Source organism: Cucurbita moschata, unplaced genomic scaffold (assembly GCF_002738365.1).
Source record: "Cucurbita moschata cultivar Rifu unplaced genomic scaffold, Cmos_1.0 Cmo_Scf00025, whole genome shotgun sequence".
Taxonomy (NCBI): domain Eukaryota; kingdom Viridiplantae; phylum Streptophyta; class Magnoliopsida; order Cucurbitales; family Cucurbitaceae; genus Cucurbita; species Cucurbita moschata.
Window position 1 is genome coordinate 2,283,839 of NW_019268541.1, and position 21,348 is coordinate 2,305,186.

Here is a 21,348-nt window from a genome sequence, read left to right on the forward strand (position 1 = left end):
TTTTTTTTTTTTTTTTTTTTTGTCCCATCTAGTGAGAAATTAGACTCAATATAAAGCGGAGGTTCTGTCTTTACTAAGTCATAATAATTGTTCCCTTTCATCCTACCTGGATAGTTTAGAGTCGTCTAGATACGATGGCTTCAGCTCGACTTCTTGGTTGATTCGGCTTGAATTTGATGTTTTTGAACCGTTTCGAGGTCGGTTGATCCAGCTCATGTCTAATATGTTTGGACTCTTTTATACCATTTTCGATACCTCAGTAGTCCTTTTTGACACTTTCGTAGTCACTTTTGACACTTTCGACTTCTCGTTTAAGGGTGAACGCGGAAAGTCTCAATGAACGTCGAAAAGTAGGTCAGATGATCAAAGAAAGTTTGAGAAAGATGAAGGTGCATATTATCTACAGAAAGGTCATTAAAAGAAAGATTACCCCATTTTAAAAAAGATTAAGATATCTCTATCACGTCCACCAAATAAAACTCGTAAAACACATGCGAAATAATTGAAATTATTTGAGTGAGAAATTAATTTCGAATACAAAATTTTTCAAATTGTATTATTATTATTATTTCGTCAGATGGGACCATATATAAACTTAAATATGTTCAAAAGAACCAAAATTAGAAGAAAAAACTAGAACTAGTTTTTTTTTTTGTTTTTTTCATTTTAGACTCGAATATAAATAGCAGCTGACCCCATTCAAAACTCGTACCTGCTATGTCGTTTGCGATCCAAGTTATGCACTTGTCACTTACAAAACTAGTTCACGAGTTTGAAATTCGACGACCATTTGAACAGCCACTTTGAAAAATACTATATTACCATTTTTTTTTGTTCGGGTTCATTTTTTCACGTCAACAAAATAATTCGTCCATTTCGTCCCTATCCTAACAAATAATATGTTAATAACTAAAAAAGAATTATAATAGAACAATTATTTGGGTTAATTCTAAAGCATTATTATCAATAAAAAAAATTTAATCTCTTGTATTATTATATTGAATAATTATAATTTAAAATCCATTATGAGCTTCAACTTATAAGCAATTTTAATTAGTTTAATACTAATTAATTAATGATTTAATATCATCATTAATACTTGTAACAATAATTTCATACCGCAAGAAATGGAACTTCTGATCACACTCCTCAGCCAACGCCATTGCCGGATTAAGATCTTTCTCTTGTCATCACGTTTATTCAGATCGGTGTAAGTTAGTATCTAATTAAATCTCTATTTGATTTAGTTTTGATTAGATTAGATTTTATTTTGATTTGTTTACCAGATTTTCTACAGATTTTTAGCTAGATTTTCTGAATACATTTTGTATTCTTTGTATAAATATGGAGCATTCTTGCTCTTCGTAATTTAATTTCTCATCAATTATTCAATCAATCCCTCTTTCACTAACACTTCTCTATGTATGCTGTCTTTAGTATTTCCCAAAAATTTGGCGCTCAGCGGAAGAGACAACCACCTGAAGCCGACGGTGGTTGGTCTGTGGTTGGTCACCTCCATCCGCTATGTGTGCCCGAGTCATTTAAATATCGTGGGCGAAAAAGGCAGACACTTGCAGACAGTTAAGGTTGGGCATGAAGAGGGCTTTGGCAGAGAATGATTTACAACAATCGATAAATTTTTTGCACGTAAATTGGACTTGTAGTACTTCCCTACACACGACCCACACGTGCGAGTGTGGGCTCATCAGGCGTGCTCGCACACCCCGTAGGCCTGCATGGTCGCGCTAGTTGGCTGTAGCCGGACGTTCGAAGATACAATGACCGTCGTGTATCATGTCAAGCATGATGGTCATCTCATCATTATAGTGTACACGTCCTTATTCATTATAAAAGGATAAGTATCCTGAAGTTATGTATGCATGTCCCTATACTTTTCATCCTAATCGTCCATGTAGCACGACCTCATACATTCCTCACATATTACCCTAATGCATAAGCTTTCATGCATTACATCATTCATAACACTATTTTGGAGTTGTGCATAAAAAAAAAAACTCTTAATTGACATACATGATGAAGCATGTCATACATTTCATTGCTGAGCATATACATGTCATAGTGCAATATGACATCTCATACATACATATCATCGTAACATGAGGTATCATCATAATGTATCGTATTGTCATACATCTCGTATCATCATAACATATTACATCATCATAACATATCGTATCGTCGTTATGTAACCTATTATCACAATATATCACATCATCACTACACAATATATCAAACACATGTGGACACGTGTCATCATAGATAAGATAATTCTTCCGACCGTGCCGATAGTAGGGTCACTTACTTTATTGGTATGGGCCAAAACTACTACGACTCCTTGGTACTAGCTTAACGCTGCTTTCTGAAATTTAATTCTACTTAATGAGTCCCACACTCATTTTTTTTTCTTTAACTTCAAATAATTTAAAATAGCTAAACCTAATTTCGCATAAAATAATTTAAATTTTACTTTAAAAAATTTAAACACTAATAGATAGGTATATTACCTTAAATGCTTCCGAATTGAAAGTAGTAGGAAAAGGTCCGAACGTATCAAACCTAAGTCGGATTAGTCAAAATGTTGCCTGGAGCCAATCAGGATGTATTCTCCATCTGGCTTCGAATTAATGGTTGAAGTTTATTAACAAACCTCTCATTTTATAGTGGAACCAAATTCCCCACTTTTTCAACTCAAGTAACATCCGCTGGTTAGCAATCTTATCGATTGAAATTTATTAAGATTTTCTCGAACAAGTGGGTCTCTATGAAGGTATTGAAGATTAGTACTGCAATTTTCTATACAATCACGAGGGATTGCGATTGGTACTTCTATTTTGTACATATGGATTCGGAGTAGACCGTTTGAGTTGTCTTGGTTGGGTTTGAGAGGACAATTTGTTTGTAATAAAGTACTTCAAACACAAGGATTGATTAAAGAGCAAAAGATTGAATTAGAGGTCTTAGGTTGAACAAATATCTCAATTGTTCTACAAATTATGCATTTAGTACTCATAGATATGCTTTAAGTTGATGCCGTATAACTTTGTATTGAACTTACTCACATCTTAGCTGCAAACTTCGCCCTTCTCCTATTTCTCTATGCTCTCTTTCATATTCCATGGACATCCAGCACTCATCGCACCAACAAAAGACTCCCACCTGAAGCCGGCGGTGCTTTGCCAGTGATAGGCCACCTCCATAAACTAAGTACAACCGAGCCAACCCACACAACCTTAGCCAAAATGGCCGAGGCCTACGGACCAATCTTCACCATAAGATTAGGCATGAGTAGAGCCCTTATCGTGAGCAGTTGGGAAATAGCGCGAGAGTGCTTCACAACAAACGATACAATCTTCGCTTCCCGCTCAAAATCTCTGGCCTCAGAGCTGCTTGGCTACAACTACGCAGCGATGGGGGTTAGCTCCTACGGTCCATATTGGCGCCATGTACGCAAAATAACCACGCTTAAACTCCTCACGAACCACCGCCTCGAGCAGCTCCAACACATTAGAATATCCGAGGTTTAAAGCTCGATCAAGAAACTGCATGAGTCATGTGCCGACAGCATAAATAAAGGGTCAAGTGGGAAAGTGTTGGTGGAGATGAAGGCGTGGTTTGGGGACCTAACTTTGAATACAATATTCAAGATGGTGGTGGGAAAGCGATTCAGCACTGATTTCGAAGGCAGTGATGCGGTGCAGTATAGAGAGGCGTTAAGGGATCTTCTTGAACTGTTTGGGGCATTTGTTCCTTCAGATTGGTTTCCATTTCTAAGTTGGTTGGATGTTGGAGGGTATAAGAAGGCCATGAAGAAGACGGCGAAGGTGCTGGATGAGAGGCTTGCTAAATGGGTCGAAGAGCATCGAGAAAAGAAGAAGAATTTGGGTGAAGGTGGAGTGATCACAATGGAGCATGACTTCATGGATGGGATGCTCTCTACTATCAACGATGCCGGAGAGTTGGTTGGTTTTGATGTCGACACGGTCACCAAAGCCACTTGTTTGGTAAGCATATATGTTTCTATTTTAGTTCATAAAGACATCTTATGTAGATGCCTAATTGAGAATGAATAACAAACCAAATTAAATTATGATATTGTGTAGAACGTAATATTGGGTGGAGGTGACGTTACAATGATAACTATGACATGGGTTCTTTCTTTACTCCTCGACAACGAAGAATCATTGAAGAAAGCCCAACTTGAATTAGATGAAAAAGTCGAAAGATCTAGACAAGTGAAAGAATCTGATGTAAAAAATTTACCATATCTCCAAGCTATTGTGAAAGAGACATTGCGTTTGTATCCTATAATGCCGTTGTTATTCCCTCGTGAATCTGTAGAAGATTGTACAGTTTCAGGCTGTCACATCCCTGCAAAGACACGTCTAATAGTGAACGTTCATAAGCTACAAACAGACCCAGAAATTTGGGAGAATCCTTATGAATTTCGACCAGAAAGGTTTCTAACAAACCACACAAAGTTTGATATGAGAGGACAAAATGTGCAACTAATGCCATTTGGAAGTGGTCGAAGGATGTGTCCCGGAATCTCATTTTCCCTTCAACTTATGCATCTTATTCTTGCAAGTCTACTTCATGAATTTGAAATTGGTAGACCATCCGAAGAAATACTTACTATGGAAGAGGGGTTCATATTAACTCTTTAAAAAAAAAAACTTCTTGGAAGTTGTTTTAGGCCCACGCCTTTCAAGTCAAGTTTACGAATAATTTTGAAATCAAGTCGAGGAACTGATGAAACTATTTTTATATTTGTAATGTGAAATGTGATTATTATCACAAGGTGTATATGTAAAATAAGTTCAATAAACTTAATAAAATATAAATTTAGTATAATTATAATATAATTATTTGTTAAAGCTAATATTTTGTATCTATATTTCCAAATTACAAGAAAAAAAAATCAAAATTATTAATCATGTGGAATCCTACCGGAAGACTATAGAGAGAGTTTGAGAGAACTTGAAGAGGGAAGGAAGATAGAACCGTTGAAAAACTTATCGGATCACCATTGAAAATCTCTTCTAGTCACAATCTAGTTGCAACGACTCATTTCTTGGAAGAATAGAAAGGTTCGAGAGACCGAAGTCTTAATTTCTGTCAAGAATCGAGAGGATCTACGAGGTAAGATCTTGAGTGTTCTTCTTCAGATTCAAGAGTTTCCTTTGTAAATCGAAGTTTGAAATTTTGATATGTTCATTTACAGAAGATTCTTCACAGATTTCGTAAAGGAACTTGGCCGAAATCTTGACCGAAATTGCTATCACAAGAGCTCTTCCAAGAACGATATGAGAAAGTAACGTACCTATTTCCGACGTCCATAACTTCGTTTGTGATGGTGTCTAAAATTCAAAAAAAATATTAGTGCATAGATGGAAACTACATCTTTGGGAAAGAAATTGTCTTGATTTGAGTTCAAAATCAAACCATACAAAAATGTAAATTCAAAAAAATTAATGGAAAAAGTTTCAAGTTTCACCTACTAAGAGGAGAGAGAAAAACTCTGGCATGTAGTGTCAACCGTCGAGAGAACGTGCATCAGGCTCTGGTAGAACTACGCTTCCAATGCCGCGTGGAGCAATGTGGCTCCGTTCATTCTGTGTCACGCGGCTTGCTGCAGCACTAATCCGACCTGCAACCTACAAACCGACTCGATTCGATCCGCAACCCGTTGATTCGGTTGACTGGTGATTTGACGTGAAATGCTACCCGATTTGGTCTGTGACCAACGACTGTAGATTTTCCTCTGCGCATGGCACTCGCGTTTGAATCATGTGAGTAGGTTCCTCCCTCGACGCGTGGAAGCACATGTCGGCGCGTGTAAGTGAATTTTCAACCCGTTCAACTTCCGTTTGTTCGACTATTACCCCAATCCTAATTCTAATTATATTTTTGTAGAAACGTCAAATGAAATAGCATGCATCATTCATATTTTTGTAGAAATACTTGTGTAAGATTTGCTTGGTTGCATACATGCTCTATGTCGTTAGCTCTCCATGAAATGGACCTAGGTATTATGGAATGTTAGGAGTATGCAAGCAAATTTGTAGAATGTCTGACAAATGCTATTATGCTTTATATTTCCACTTATCATATGATTATTCTATATTGAAGGAAAGATGGGAAATTGTGATCTACATTTTGTGTACTTGATAGATGTTATGCTCTCGTTGAACATGTGTCTCTATTTTGTATAAGATATTGTAGGATGATTCTAGTTAAGTAATGTGTGCACAAGCAGTTAATTTCAATGAACAAGTAATAGGTTAAGAGTAGGGAATTATGGTTAGGATGACTCATTACTAAATTTAGACTTAACTTTACTAGTCTAACATACCACCACTAGTTTATAAAACACGTTAAGAGTTGTCCTTAGGCTACGAGTTATGTGAATGGTGTCAAAGCTTCATGGGAAACTAGGAGTTTCTGATCGAAACCCAACTAATGCTAAATCATTCCCGCACGTGGAACAAGAGACCACGTCGTATAGCTCATTAGCTGGATGGGAGGGGTCATGCCCCCCAATGAGGGTGACTTTACGGACCTGAGAGGTGCCAGCTAACCCCTAGGTAAGACACCATATATTCTCATAAGAAACATGCCTAAGGTAGCACCTCACAGAAGGTCATCAATCATTCACAACGCGACATTAGGAAATCTCAGGGTTTAAAATGATATGATGGAGACCAGAATAGCCCCAAGGGCATAAGACTAGAACCAGACGTCCAATGAGAAGCCTGTAGAAATCTGTTACTTCTAGAATGCAATGAGAGTCTACAAGTAGGTGGCTCACTGAATATAATTTTTATACTCATCCTTATTTATTTCCTTTTTAGGTGCATGATGTTATGTGTCAAGACAGGGCGTGTTGGAGAAACATGGATGGTCACTCATCATAAAAATTTGGGTCCTCAGACCCAAAGCTCGACTGATTTGTCATTTTAGTGCATGAAATCGCCTCCAACATAAGATCTAACAAGTGATTTAATTTTCTGTTATCTATCGTCTTTAGTGAGAATGTAATTTTATTATCAACGATGCTACCTTGCACCATTCCCAAATGACTTGCCAAGTAGTTCAATCATGATATATTTGTTTGTGGGGATTCATGTCTACCATTTTTGTTGGAGATATATTTTCTTGAGTTATTTTCTTTTGAAATTAACCTCTATTTAATTTATGAATTTTTAAAAGTGTCTAATAAATTCTGAACTTTTATGTTAAATATTTTTAAAATAAAAGTATTGGACACAAAATTTAAACTTCAAATACTAAATAGATAAAATTTCAAATATCCTTAAAACATCACGATCATGCCCATAAGAGTGCTGGTTTTTTTTCTTTTCTTTGAAAACAAGATGCAAAACAAGATTATGAAGGCTATTGTAGAAAGGACCAAAATATTTGGTTAATGTTCTAATGTCGAAGATGTCGGAGAATGTCGGGGCTATCAAGTACTGAATTTGAATTCTAAATCCTGGGTATGGGTCGGCGTGAGGACAAATCATGTCTGAAAAACTTTTGTTAGTTTTTAGGGATAGTCTATAATCTTAAGAATCGAGGAATAAGTAACGTGATCATGTCGCACGGGATGCAAGGGAATGTCAGGGACATTCAAGCGTTGAATCTAGATTTCAAATCTTTGACATGGATCGTAATAGTCTTTCCCACACTTGTAGTCGCCGGGAACATCGAAGATGATAGAAACATAAGAGTCCATTTATTTCCGTGTGGTACCAATTATAGAGCAACACATGACTTTGGACGTGTGAGAAATCTTTTTTATGGGGATTTCACCATTTTCAAGATAAGTACAGACCAATTTTGATAGAACAGGTCAATAGGAGTTAACGGGATACATTGGGAATCAAAATAGCTTTACACGCGCTCTCACACGCCAGCACAAGTTTGGGCTGGTTTTTTTCACGCGCCTGGTCCTTGCACAGTCGCGACCTCCCACGCGCCTTGCGTGTACCGTACGTTCCGAATTCTTCTACAACTTTATAATCTCCTTATTACGGTTCTAACAAGCCCTATTTCATAATTTATTATGCAGTATAGACCAAGATATCGCGATTTAAAGGTTCGGTGATATGGGTTTTGCGTTACCTTCAAATAATCGTTCGATTCAGCTCGTGGCCGTGTCCCCTTCCTCAAAGGATTCCTCAGCAACAACCCCTCTTTCTTTACTCTCAATTGACAATCAAATTTAAGCAAACCAAACTTGAAATCTCATAATTTTTTTCCTCCTCTGTTTTCGGGATTTCGTTTCTTTACTGCTCTTCGTTTTAAATCCAAATCAACTCCCTATCTTGCTACCAACACCAACTAGCAAACCCTTCATCATCCCAACACCTACACCCCACTCGTCCATTCCCCTTTTTCCTCCATTACAGCAGCTAGATGCTGTGTTTTCGGTTTCCATTTTTTCTTTTTTAAATTTCCTTATTTACAGATTTTATTATCATTCTTATTCTTATCCTTATTATTATTAATAAACACAACACCAAATAAATACAAAAATACATATTATCATTACTATTTTAGATCTTATTTGTTGAGTGATTCGACAAACTAATGTTCATATCAATAAGATAATCTGAATCTTACTTTCTCTTGAAGTGATTCCTTACCGTGGAATGTTTTTTTTTTCTTATAAAGTTTATGACCATTTAACTAAAAATTTAAATATTAAATTAAAAAGGTAATTCTTGTTCAATTTTTTCAAAATAAACTGATATGAACTAAGAGACATCAATCATACCATATACTTCAATGAAGATATGAAGAAAATATTGTTGAAATTGTCAAAAGATATTTCAATTCATTTCCCGTTGAAGAAGAATGAAGTTTCATGGTATAAATTTGGGGTGGATTACAATTTAGAGTAATTTAGAGTTATTGTATTTGATTAATGTATTTTAAGACGGTTACAATGACATAATGGTTAATTATGGCTATTAAGTATGGATGTTAGAAGCTTTCTTTAGCCAATGACTAAGTTTCTTGCAATTCTAAGTAGTTTAGATTGCATGTAGAATCATTTAAGCTAGACATGATCAATCTTGCTTGTGGAGTGATTCGAATCTCAAACAAGTTTTCTTGCGTTGAGATGTGTGATCAACAAGAATCATTCAAGCTAGACATGATCGATCTTACTTGTGGAGTGATTTGAATCTCAAACAATGTTCTTGCCTTAAGATATTCGATCAACAAGGTAATCCGAATCTTATTCCCCTTGTAGTGATTCTTTATCTTATCATTTATTGAAGTATATTGTATGATTAATATCTCCGGGTTCATATCAAAAACCTAACTAAAACATATCTTGATTTAATTTTTAATTTTCTAACCTTTGTCATTATTAAATGTATCTCTCCTCCCATTTCTTTTGTTAAAATATAGTTTAAACTCTTAAATTATATTTTAATTTCTAATTTAGTCCTTAACACAAATATTATCCAATTTAATTTAATCAATTAGGGTGACAATAAGCTAAGTCAAAAGATCGTCTAAAGTTGAAAAAACTGCGTCGTAGTCTTCACTCTAAAAAGAAAAGAAAATAAGTAATGTAATTAGGTCGTAGAAAAATGTTCTATCCATATTTTGAATTCTATGTGTGTCGTAATGTGTTGAACCAATAAATGTTAAAAATGTTTTAAAAGAAAAGAACCCAAATTAAAGGTCAAAGACGAGACAGAAGCCACTACCTCAACTATGAAAAGACAACAGTACCTGTCCCCAATCCCGACACAATATCAATTTTTGAATCTTAGACATGGATGGTTAGAAGAAGAAAAAAAAAGGAAAAAAATCCCTCCATTTAAAAAATATGCTTTATTAAATGCTGTACCAATAAATAAAAAAAGAACACACAAATAGTCACAAGGTACACAGCTCCCTGACACACAATATCAGTTCAATGGTAGCCACTCATATATATATTCTTTATCTCTTCATTTATTTTGGCTCAAATTCAAATGTACATTACATTTTAAACGTGGATAAATAGTTGCATTCATAAACTTAAATTTAAATTTAAATAAAATGTTGCAATTTTTAATTTTTACCATCTAATAGAATTTCATTCAAAACGTTATTAATGAATATGTTTTCAAGTTTTAGATTCAGTACATCAAAATTATAGGTAAAAATAGATCATAGTCTAAGTCTTAAACATAATAATATTTGTTTATATTTTGTGTATGTTTCGTTTAAAGATAGTGCCATTCCTATGTTTTTTTTAAAGATTATATTGTTTTTGTATATTTCAGTTCGAATTTTAAAAAATTTCGTTGTTTTTTTATCTTACTTTTCACGTTTTTAGCAAGGACTCCATTATTCATATATTATGGATTCATTTTATAGTTCTACAATAATAGATGGTTGGTGTTAAAAATATATTCGGTATTTAGTAACAGCAACCATAGTAAAAGTTGTGTGTCAATTTAAGTGCAACTTTCCTATAAATTGGATGCATTCGTCCACGGAGAGAGCAGCAAGAGAAAGAGAGCCATGGATGCCTTCTTTGTGCTTCTATTCATGCCTTTCATTTTTGTGATGTTCTCTCAATGTTATTACCGCAAAAGAAAGCATTCTAATGGGGAAGCACCTGAGCTCCCACCAGGCCCTAAACCATGGCCTCTCGTGGGCTGCCTCCCAACAATGTTGACCACCAACTTGCCAACCTACCAATGGATCCATGCAGTAATGAAGCAATTCAACGCTGAAATTGCATGCATACGTCTTGGAAGTATTTACATAATTCCTGTGGCTTCTCCACAACTTGCTCTTGAATTTCTTAAGACATATGATTCTATCTTTGCATCACGTTCTTCCATTTCCAACACGGTCGATACCTTAAGCCATCGATATCTTACTGCCGCCTTTTCACCTTTGGGAAAACAATGGAGGAAGATGAGAAGAATTCTTGCTTCAGAAATACTCAATTCATCAACTCTACATCGAATGCTTGGCCATAGAAATGCCGAAGCTGATACTCTTCTACGCTATATTTTCAGCCAAACAAGTAATAGAGATGGAGCAGTCGTTAATCTTAGAAGCATAACACAACATTATTGTGGTAACATAATCAGAAGAATGCTATTCAATAAAAGATACTATGGCAAAGGAAGAGAAGATGGAGGGCCAACTTTTGAAGAAGAAGAGCATAATCAAGCATTGTTGACAATTCTTAAGCATGTTAATGCATTTTCTACATCGGATTTCATGCCTTGGTTGAAGCCATTTGATTTAGATGGACATCAAAAAATTATGAAGAATGCGTTAAATGTCGTTCAAAAGTATGATGAACCCATTATAGACGAGAGAGTTCAAAGATGGAAAGATGGGAAAATGGAAGGGGTGAAGGAGGACATTCTCAATATCCTTATTTCGCTCAAAGATGAAAATGCAAAACCATTGCTATCTGTCGCAGAGATTAAAGCTCAAATCACGGTAAGCAATGTTCTCAAACATTAAATTTCAGGATTTGTCAGACATAAAATTTTAAATGCTCATAAAATTTTAAATTTACGAGCATTTTAGACACAAACTTAAACTTTTAATCTAATGTGGATGAAATCAATCATATTGTTAATACTGATAGTGAAGTGTTCCCAATAATAGGAGCTACAAATTGCAACGATAGATAATCCTTCGAACGCAGTGGAATGGGCAATGGCGGAGTTACTAAACCAACCGAAAATTCTCGAAAAAGCCATTGAAGAATTGGACAAAGTAGTTGGAAGAGAAAGGCTAGTCCAGGAATATGATATCCCAAATCTCAAGTACCTCACTGCTTGTATTAGAGAATCATTTCGACTTCATCCATTTTCACCTTTCAACGTTCCTCATGTCTCAAACACGGACATCATAGTGGCGGGTTACTTCATCCCAAAAGGTAGTGAAGTGTTGCTCAGCCGTATAAGTCTAGGTCGAAACCCAAGGATTTGGGAGGATCCAATGAGGTTTAATCCAGAGCGTCACCTAAATGATAGGACAGTGGAATTGGGATTATTAGAGCCCAACCTGCGATTCATGAGCTTCAGTAGAGGGAGAAGAGGGTGCCCTGGTAGCTCACTTGGCACTAACATTACTATGATGCTATTTGCAAGACTTCTACAAGGCTTTTCATGGAGCTTTGTGCCAGGAATCACAAAGATAGACTTCTCGGAAGCTGATGAACTCTCTCTCCCGAAGCCATTGCATCTGCATGCACAACCACGTCTATCTCATATTATGTACCCAAGGCTTGTTCATCATGATGCATAGCCTAACTAAGACGACATTGTGTACCGAATAAAAACAACTACTTATATTCCTTATTTTTGTGTGTTTGATTTCTATGTAGTCTCCCACTTTTTAGACATAAATGAGATTTTCAAAATATAACTAATCTTTCAACCAATATAACAAAATATTTCAACCAATATCCCTTTGAACGATTTGTTTTTGAGAAACAAATCTTGGAGAGATAGCTTTGCATAGGTTATATGATCCTCTTCTTACTAATACTATTTACTAAATCAAATGAATTCCAAAGGATGAGGAAAAAGATAAATATATTTGCAAGTAAATATAATATAACCCTAATAGAAGGAAAATATCTAAATATTTGCGTATAATAAAATGAAAAATATAATAGCTATGTTAAGCCATAATGGAAGGAAAATATTTATATATTTGCCGGTAATAAAGGGTCAAATATGATATATATGGTAAACTATAATTCAGGACTAAATATCCTTAACACCCCGCATGCTGAGCGTCGGATTTGAACAAACGTGAAGCTTGGATTTGAAGCATTCAAAGAGAGGTCGATAGAGAGTAGAATCAGAGAAAGGAGAACGAGCAACCAAGTGTTGAGAAACAAACATGGGTTGTGGACTATAGAGATGAAAGGTAGAGGCTTTAGAATTAGGGTGATGGCTCTATTATGAGAGAAGAGCAAGAGACAAAGGGAGGATTTGATGGTGGCTGTGAAGAAGGAAGGTTAAATATGGTGGCAGTCAAAACAAGAGAAAAAGAAGAGGGCAGAAACTGAGAATGCGGACTCCGGGGTGTATTTTAGACGAAGAAAGAAAAAGTGGGGTAGAGATGGATGAGGTTTGCGCCTTGTGGACGAGTTTGCTACCAACCAAATGAGCACTAGTAAAAATATGTTAAGCATATTTTAACTGACTAATAAAGAGACCATCAGGAGTGGGTGAAGAGCCACAATGATAGATCCAAAGACAGCGATTCTGTTCACAGCACCACCAATGCCATGAGCGGAGCTGGAGGAGAAGTAGCTGGTGTCGTAGCAGGTGCTGCAGTTTCAATGGATGGAGGGAGCCACGCCTCCCGGAGCAACGGACGAAGATGGTGGTGAAGCTGGAAGAGTTGCCACAGTGGGCGAAGGAGTTGATTTTGCCGAGGAGGCCAGTTTGGTGCCCGGATTTCGAAGGTAAATCTCTGTCGGGTTGGTTATAAACTTGTTTTATTTATTTATTTTGTTTTATAAGTTTTTGACTAAAAATAGTTGTTAGTATTTATTTTATTTTGTTGTTTATTTCTCCATTAAAAAGGCTAGGTGTTTGGATTAGAGTAAGAGTGGAACTAATTCTTACTAAGTGGGATTAGTGGGATTAGTTGAAGGAGTGGTAATTGATTTGTAGCAAGAAATGTGTTATTTTTTTATTATATAAGAAAAATGGTGTAGTAACACACCACACAAAAGAAGAAAAATTAATTTATGTCTTTGCTCCTTTTCCGCTTCTGTCATTTTCTTTCATTTGGTATTAGAGCTACAAGATCAAGGCCTGTTTTCAATCATGTCTCACCTAGAGATTGAGCTCTCAAGAAGAGAGAGATCAAAAAATGAGACAGGAATCAAGTGACAGGAGCCAAAGCACCGGTGTGATAGAAGATGATTCCTCAAACGAAGCGTCTTGCTCATGCCAATAATATATATTCACACCTTCCAAACTTGTTAATAGGAGTGTGAAGACAATTATGTTGGGAATGAAGATGGAACCAAAGCTTACAGACTATTGGATCCACAGAAGAACAAAATTATGGTGAGCAGGGATGTGTTGTTCGAAGAGGAGAAAAAGTGGTGTTGAGAAGAAATCACAAACGGTGATGATGAACAAAGAGGAACTTTCACTGTTCAAATTTCAGAAAAACAGAGTAGAACAGAGGAGAGGAATATTGAACAAATCGAAGTTGATCCAGATGAAAGGCAAAGGGAAAATTCGTCCTATAACTTTATCAACGTCTCAAATGCATCTATTGGAATAAACTTAAAATGCTAAAGGTTAGTTTTGTTAAAATAAACTTAATGTAACTTTAGTAAATTTGTTAGGAAAGTTAATTTGAAGACGGCAAGTCAAAGAAAAGTTGGTAGGGTTTATGAGCGTTTCTCTCATCCTATTCTATTATTAGTGTTAGAAAAGTTATAAATACCTAATCCTTTTCAGTCAAGTCAGAGCAAAAAAATACAAAGCAATAGAAAAGGCTTTTTTGATAAAATCAGTGTTCTTTGTCTGCTTGTCTCTCTTCTCTCGACATCTCCTTCACAAATACACGAGTAGTATTTTCACAAAGTGGTATCAAAGCGTTCTATCGTTAGTGTGTGTGAGATTTACTTCATAAATTAGAAAAGTTTTATTTTAATAAATTGGTATCAGAGCCGATGGTGAATATGATGGGTCAAATGTCGCTACCGCGATTAATGAAGATGAACTATGAGAATTGGAGCATTCAAATGAAAGCTCTTCTCGGTTCACAAGATGCATGGGTGGTGGTCAAAGAAGGTTTCGAAGAACCAAAGGATACCACGAGTTATACGGCGGCACAAAAACAAGGCGTTAAAAGAATTGCGATCAAACGATAACGCGGTATTATACATGCTGTTCTGGGCCGTTGACCAGTTGGGCTTTGAGAAGATTGTCAGGGAAAATACTTCAAAAGAAGCGTGGGATACTTTAGAAAAAGTGTTCAAAGGAACAGACCGAATCAAGCAAGTGCGTCTCCAAACTCTTCATGGCGAGTTGGAGAGCATGAAGATGAAGGAGTCAGAAAATGTATCTGACTACATCACGCATGTTCAGACTGTGGTAAACCAACTAAATCGAAACGGAGAAATGTTACCCGAGACACAGGTTGTGAGAAGATCTTGAGGACATAAACCAACAACTTCGAGAATGTTGTATGTGCGATAGAAGAGTCAAAGGACCTAGCGACGTTCACGGTCGATGAGCTCGCCGGTTCTCTCGAGGCACACGAGCAACGTAAGAAAAAGAAGGAGGAAACACTCGATCAAGCACTTCAAACAAAGGCATCAATCAAAGATGAAAAGGTTGAGGTGGTCAAGGTAGTAGTAATGAAGGACATTATAAGGAGAAGAGACAGTCAAGTCAAGCCAAGCAAATTGGTGTGGAAGAGGACGCAGTCAAGGAAGAGGTGACCGATCAACTTACTACAATATTCAGTGCTATAAATGTAAAAAATATGGTTACTCTGCGAATGATTGTAACTCTAACAAATGTTACAGTTGTGGCAGAGTGGGGCATTTTGCAAGAGATTGTCGAGCCGAGAAAAAGGTAGAAGAAACAATCAACCTAGCTTTGGATGACGTAACAAACAAAGACATTCTCTTGATGGTCCAAAATGAAGAGCTGAAAACAAAAGAACACGGCGGTACGAAAGATGATGGTGGTAGTCGTGAGGCGATGAAAACTATTGGAAATGAGGTGATATGCAGCGGATTTAGCGAAATCACGATATCAGAGACGAGAAAATTGAAGAAGGATGAACAACTGGATAACAGAGAGCTTGAGCTCGAAAAGAAACCACGACTGAGCTTGAGAAAACGAAAACAGCGCAGGTGGAATCGATGAATGGGGGAGTTTTGTTGGAATAAACTTAAAATGCTAAAGGTTATTTTTGTTAAAATAAACTTAATGTTAACTCAAGTACATCTGTTAGGAAAGTTAATTTGAAAAAGGCAGGTGAAAGAGAAGGCTCAGAGCTTTTTTAGGGAATGATGGTAGGGGTTAGTGAGGGTTAGCGTTTCTCTCATTTTATTATTAGTGTTAGAAAAGTTATAAATACCTAATCTTTTCCTATAAATCATGGCAAAAACAAAGAGCAAAGAAATACAGAGCAATAAAAAAGGCTTTTATGATAAAATCAGTGCTCTTTGTCTCCTTGTCTCTTCTCTCTCGACATCTCCTTCACAAATATGCGAGTAGTATTTTCACAAAGTGGTATCGGAGCGTTCTATCATTAGTGTGTGTGAGATTTACTTCACAAATTAGTGAGTTTTAATTTAACAGCATCATCATCAAGCTCATCGACGCCGAAAAAGTTTAGATCTCTAGGAGATATTTATAGAGAACTGAACAAAGCAGAGGAGGAAGTAGTGGGCCTTTGTTTTTTTTTCTATAGACGAGCCAACCTCATATGAGGAAGTGCTAAGAATGAAAACTGGAGGAATGTCATGAAGTCTGAAATTCTCTCCATTGAAAAAAAACAAAACGTGGGAACTCATAGATTTGCCGAAGAATCTTAAAGCAATCGACATCAAATGGATTTTCAAATTAAAGAAAAATCTAGATGGAGGGATCATGAAACATAAGGCGAGACTCGTGGCAAAGGGATATGCATAGTAGTTTGGTGTAGATTACAGTGAAGTATTCGTACCAGTGGCCAAGTTAGAAACAGTGAGATTAACTCTAGCCTATGCAGCAATTAAGAATTGGGAAGTACATCAAATGGATGTGAAGACAACTTTTCTAAATGGTGTGTTAGAAGAGGGGGTGTATGTTGTTCAACTAGAAGGGTTCGTTGACAAGGAAAATCCAAACATGGTATTAAAACTATGTAAAGCCTTGTATAGATTAAAACAGGCTCCAAGGGCCTGGAATTTTAAACTTGTCAATGTTTGCAGTCGCTTGGTTTTGTTAGATGTCCACAAGAATATGTTGTCTACATGAAAATTAATGGAGTTGAAGCAGTGATAATCGGTACATATGTGGATGACTTAATCATAGCCAGCTTAAACAGACAAATTATAGCTCAGTTGAAGGAAGAGATGCAGCAGAAATTCGAGATGAGCAATCTTGAACTTTTGAGCTATTACTTGGGTATTGAGGTGCGATAAAGCAGTGAATCAATCACTTTATGACAGGCCGGATATGCAAGGAAAATCATAAAGAAGCTAGGAATGGGGGAGTGCAATTCTTAGTTCGATTCCCATGGAACCAAGAATGAAGATGAGCAAACATGGGAATGGAGAACGTGCGGTTGACAAAACACTTTACAGAAGTGTTATTGGAAGCTTACGTTATCTAGTTAATACCTGGCCCGACATAACCTACTTAGTTGGTGTGATTAGTAGATACATGGAGGAATCAACAACTTCACATCTCACAGCAGTAAAACAAATATTAAGGTATGTGAAAGGTACTCTAAGTGTTGATTGTGTTTATAAGAAGTTGAATGTGGAGCTAGTAAGATTTAGCGATAGTGATATGGCTGAAAATATTGATGATACGAAGAGTACAACCGGAGTGTTGTACTATTTGGGAGTAAATCCAATAACCTTGGTATCGCAGAAGCAGAAGCAGAAGGTGGTGGCTTTGACATCATACGAGGCTGAGTATATAGCCGCAACTGCTGGAACATGTCAAGGAGTTTGGTTGGGCAGAATTTTAAGTAACATCAGTCAACTGCATGTAAAACCCAAGCTTAATGTTGACAACAAGTCAGTTATAGCATTGGCGAAAAATCCTGTCTACCATGATCGAAGTAAGCACATCGATACTAGGTTTCATTTTATTCGCCAATGTGTTCAAATTGAAGCTATTGAATTGGAATATGTGAACACAGATGAACAATTGACGGATATTCTGACAAAGCTGTTTGCAAGACAACAGTTCCTCGAGTTAAGAGAGAAAATTGGCATGAAGAAAGTCAGCATAGTTTAATAAGTTTAGGGGAGTGATGGTTGGTTTTAAGCTTATTTTATTTATTTCTTTTCCTTCATAAGTTTTTGGCTAAAAATAAATGTTACTATTTATTTTATTTTGTTGTTTATTTCTCTATGAAAAAAGGTTGGGGATATCCACCAGAAGAGTGGAAGTAGTAGAAAAGTAGAACTAATTTGTAGGAAGTAGTGGGAGGTGATTTTGTAACAAGAACTGTGTTATTTTTTTTATTATACAAGAAAAATGGTGTCAAGTTAGTAACACACCACAAAAAGGGGAAAAATTCATTTGTGTGTCTTCCTTCTCCCCTTCTATTATTTTCTTTCATGTAGAAGGTCGATGGTTTTGTCAAAATTCCCTATTTTTCAAATGAGAACGCTATGAGGATTGTGAAGTTAGGGTGTGAAGTATGAAGGGGCGATTGGGAAGAAAATGAAAGAGGCTATGTTGGCCAAGGGGAAATTGATTGTGTTTGAGAATGTGAGGTTGCATGTACAAAACATGACGAATGAAGGGCCTGCAAAGGATTATTTTGAGGCCAAAAAGGTGGAGCCGAAGAGTAATCAATCGGCTCCGTCTGCGGAAGCCATGACGACTGCCCCTGCAGCGTCAAAGCCAACAGTGGTGGTGGAGAAGAAGATGATTAGAGGATTCAAAAGCCATTGAAAAGAAATGATCGGGGTTGCTAAACCGAAACAACACTGATACCATGAGAATATTTGCTAAAACTACCCCTACTTATATGCTTCAAAAGTTCTCTATTTATAATCATAATCATATAGAGAATCAAATAAATTGCAAAAGATATGGAAAGAACAATAAATAGATACAAGATATTTGTCTACAATACAATAAAATGATAAATATAATATCTATGATAAGCCATAGAAGACAAATGTGATATATATATATAGTAAACTATAATTCAAGACTAAATATCCATAATGTTGAGGATTGTTGGGAGTGAGTTTCACGTGGGCTAATTTAGGGAATGATCATGAGTTTATAAGTAAAATAATACATCTTCATTGGTACGAGGCCTTTTGGAAAGCTCAAAACAAAGCCATGAGAACTTATGCTCAAAGTGGACAATATCATACAATTGTAGAGAGTCGTGATTCCTAACACATAACACTTACCCTTGAGAATAAATAAGCCTAGGGTACATAACATGAGATAAGCGTGGCTTTCCATGCAAATGCAATGGCTTTGGGAGAGAGAGTTCATCAGCTTCGGAGAAGTCTATCTTTGTGATTCCTGGCAGTAAGCTCCATGAAAAGCCTTGTAGAAGTCTTGCAAATAGCATCATAGTAATGGTAGTGCCGAGTGAGCTACCAAGGCACCCTCTTCTCCCTCTACTGAAGGTAATGAATCGCAGGTTGGGTTCTAATAATCCCAATTCCGTTGTTGTATCTTTCATGTGACGCTCTGGATTAAACTTCATTGGATCCTCCCAAGTCCTTGGGTTTCGGCCTAGACCTATACGGCTGAGAAACACTTCACTACCTTTTGGGATGAAATAACCAGCTATAGTGATGTCAGAGTTTGAGACATGAGGAAGGTTGAAAGGCGAAAATTGATGAATTCGAAATGTTTCTCTAATGCAAGCGGTGAGGTACTTGAGATTTGGGATATCAGATTCTTCAACAACCCTTTCTCTTCCAATTACTTTGTCCAATTCTTCCATGGCTTTTTCCAGAATTTTTGGTTCATTCATTAACTCTGCCATTGCCCATTCAACAATATTTGATGGATTATCTATGGCTGCGATTTGTAACTCCTATTATCGATCATCAATGTTAGATTAAAAATTTAAGTTTGTGTCTAAAATAAAAAAATTTTGATGTTTGAAAACATTGTTTACCGTGATTTGAGCTTTAATCTCTGCGACAGATAGCATTGGTTTTGCATTTTCATCTTTGAGTGAAATGAGGATATCAAGAATGTCGTCCTTCACCCCTTCCATTTTCCCATCTTTCCATCTTTGAACTCTCTCGTCTATAATAGGTTCATCATACTTTTGAACAACATTCAAAGCTTTCTTCATAATTTTTTGATGTCCATCTAAATCAAATGGCTTCAACCAAGGTACGAAATCCGATATAGAAAATGCATAAATATACTCGATCATTGTGAATAATGCTTGATTATGCTCTTCCTCTTCAAAAGTTGGCCCTCCATCTTCTCTTCCTTTGCCATAGTATCTTTTATTGAATATCATTCTTCTCATTATGTTACCACAATAATGTTGTGTTATGCTTCTAATATTAACCACTCCTCCATCTCTATTACTTGTTTGGCTAAATACATAGCGTAAAAGAGTATCAGCCTCGATGTTTCTATGGCCAACCATTCGATGGAGAGTTGATGGATTGAATATCTCTGATGTAAGAATTCTTCTCATCTTCCTCCATTGTTCTCCCATCGGTGAAAGGGCGGTGGTGAGATATCCATGACTTAACATACCAACGGTGTTGGAAATACAAGAACGTGATGCAAAGATAGAATCATTTATTTTAAGAAACTCAAGAGCGATCTCTGGAGAAGATACAGGAATTATGTAAGTACTTCCAAGACGTATGCATGCAATTTCAGTGTTGAATTGCTTCATTACTGCATGGATCCATTTGTAGGTTGGCATGTTGGTGGTCAACATTGTTGGGAGGCAGCCCACGAGAGGCCATGGCTTAGGGCCTGGTGGGAGCTCAGCTGCTTCCCCATTTGAATGCTTTGTTTTGCGGTAATAACATTGAGAGAACATAACAAAAATGAAAGACATACATAGAAGCACAAAGAAGGCATCCATGGCTAGCTCTCTTTCTCTTGCTGTTCTCTCGGTGGATGAATGCATCCAATTTATAGGAAAGTTGCACTTGAAGGACACATAAGGAAGTCATATGTTCACTAGAAATGGTAATTCTTTGTAGACATTGTTGTTCCCATTTTTTAAATGTGAGCCCTACAACATTTTTGTAATTTACACATCATTATTGGACTCTTCCTCTTCTATCTTACAGCACAACCTTTTAGTACACAACAATTAAAATAATAATAACATACCATTTTAATGTTTTTCAATTGAATCAGTTTTTAGAATTTGGATTCGAAATTCATTCTAGTTACATCAATAAAATATCACCAAAGACCGTAAAATAGACGGTAATGTGACCATCTAATAACCATATCTAAAAAAAACTATATATATATATATAAAAAAGCATATGTAGATAAACAAGCAAAGAAAAAAAAAAAAAGGGTCAGAAAAACCTTCGCTCTCAAAGCTCAATCACCAGAAGTTTTTTTTGTGGTTCAAATGCAACCTTCCATAGTTCGGTTT

The 21,348-nt window shown here is 36.4% G+C and overlaps 2 protein-coding genes and 1 pseudogene across 2 annotated transcripts; 2 read left to right on the forward strand and 1 right to left on the reverse strand.

The window, feature by feature from the left end:
* The first annotated feature begins 3,065 nt into the window (after positions 1-3,065).
* LOC111461342 lies at positions 3,066-4,746 on the forward strand (annotated as a pseudogene).
* Positions 4,747-10,551: 5,805 nt separating this feature from the next.
* Positions 10,552-12,338, forward strand: LOC111461429 (isoleucine N-monooxygenase 2-like). The gene is made up of 2 exons (XM_023104942.1): positions 10,552-11,493; positions 11,665-12,338. The coding sequence occupies exons 1-2, from the start codon at positions 10,552-10,554 to the stop codon at positions 12,307-12,309; spliced, it is 1,587 nt and encodes a 528-aa protein (XP_022960710.1). The 3' UTR covers positions 12,310-12,338.
* Positions 12,339-19,146: 6,808 nt separating this feature from the next.
* Positions 19,147-20,821, reverse strand: LOC111461343 (isoleucine N-monooxygenase 1-like). The gene is made up of 2 exons (XM_023104840.1): positions 19,876-20,821; positions 19,147-19,791 (listed from the first exon to the last, which is right to left on the reverse strand). The coding sequence occupies exons 1-2, from the start codon at positions 20,815-20,817 to the stop codon at positions 19,147-19,149; spliced, it is 1,587 nt and encodes a 528-aa protein (XP_022960608.1). The 5' UTR covers positions 20,818-20,821.
* Between the last annotated feature and the right edge of the window lie 527 nt (positions 20,822-21,348).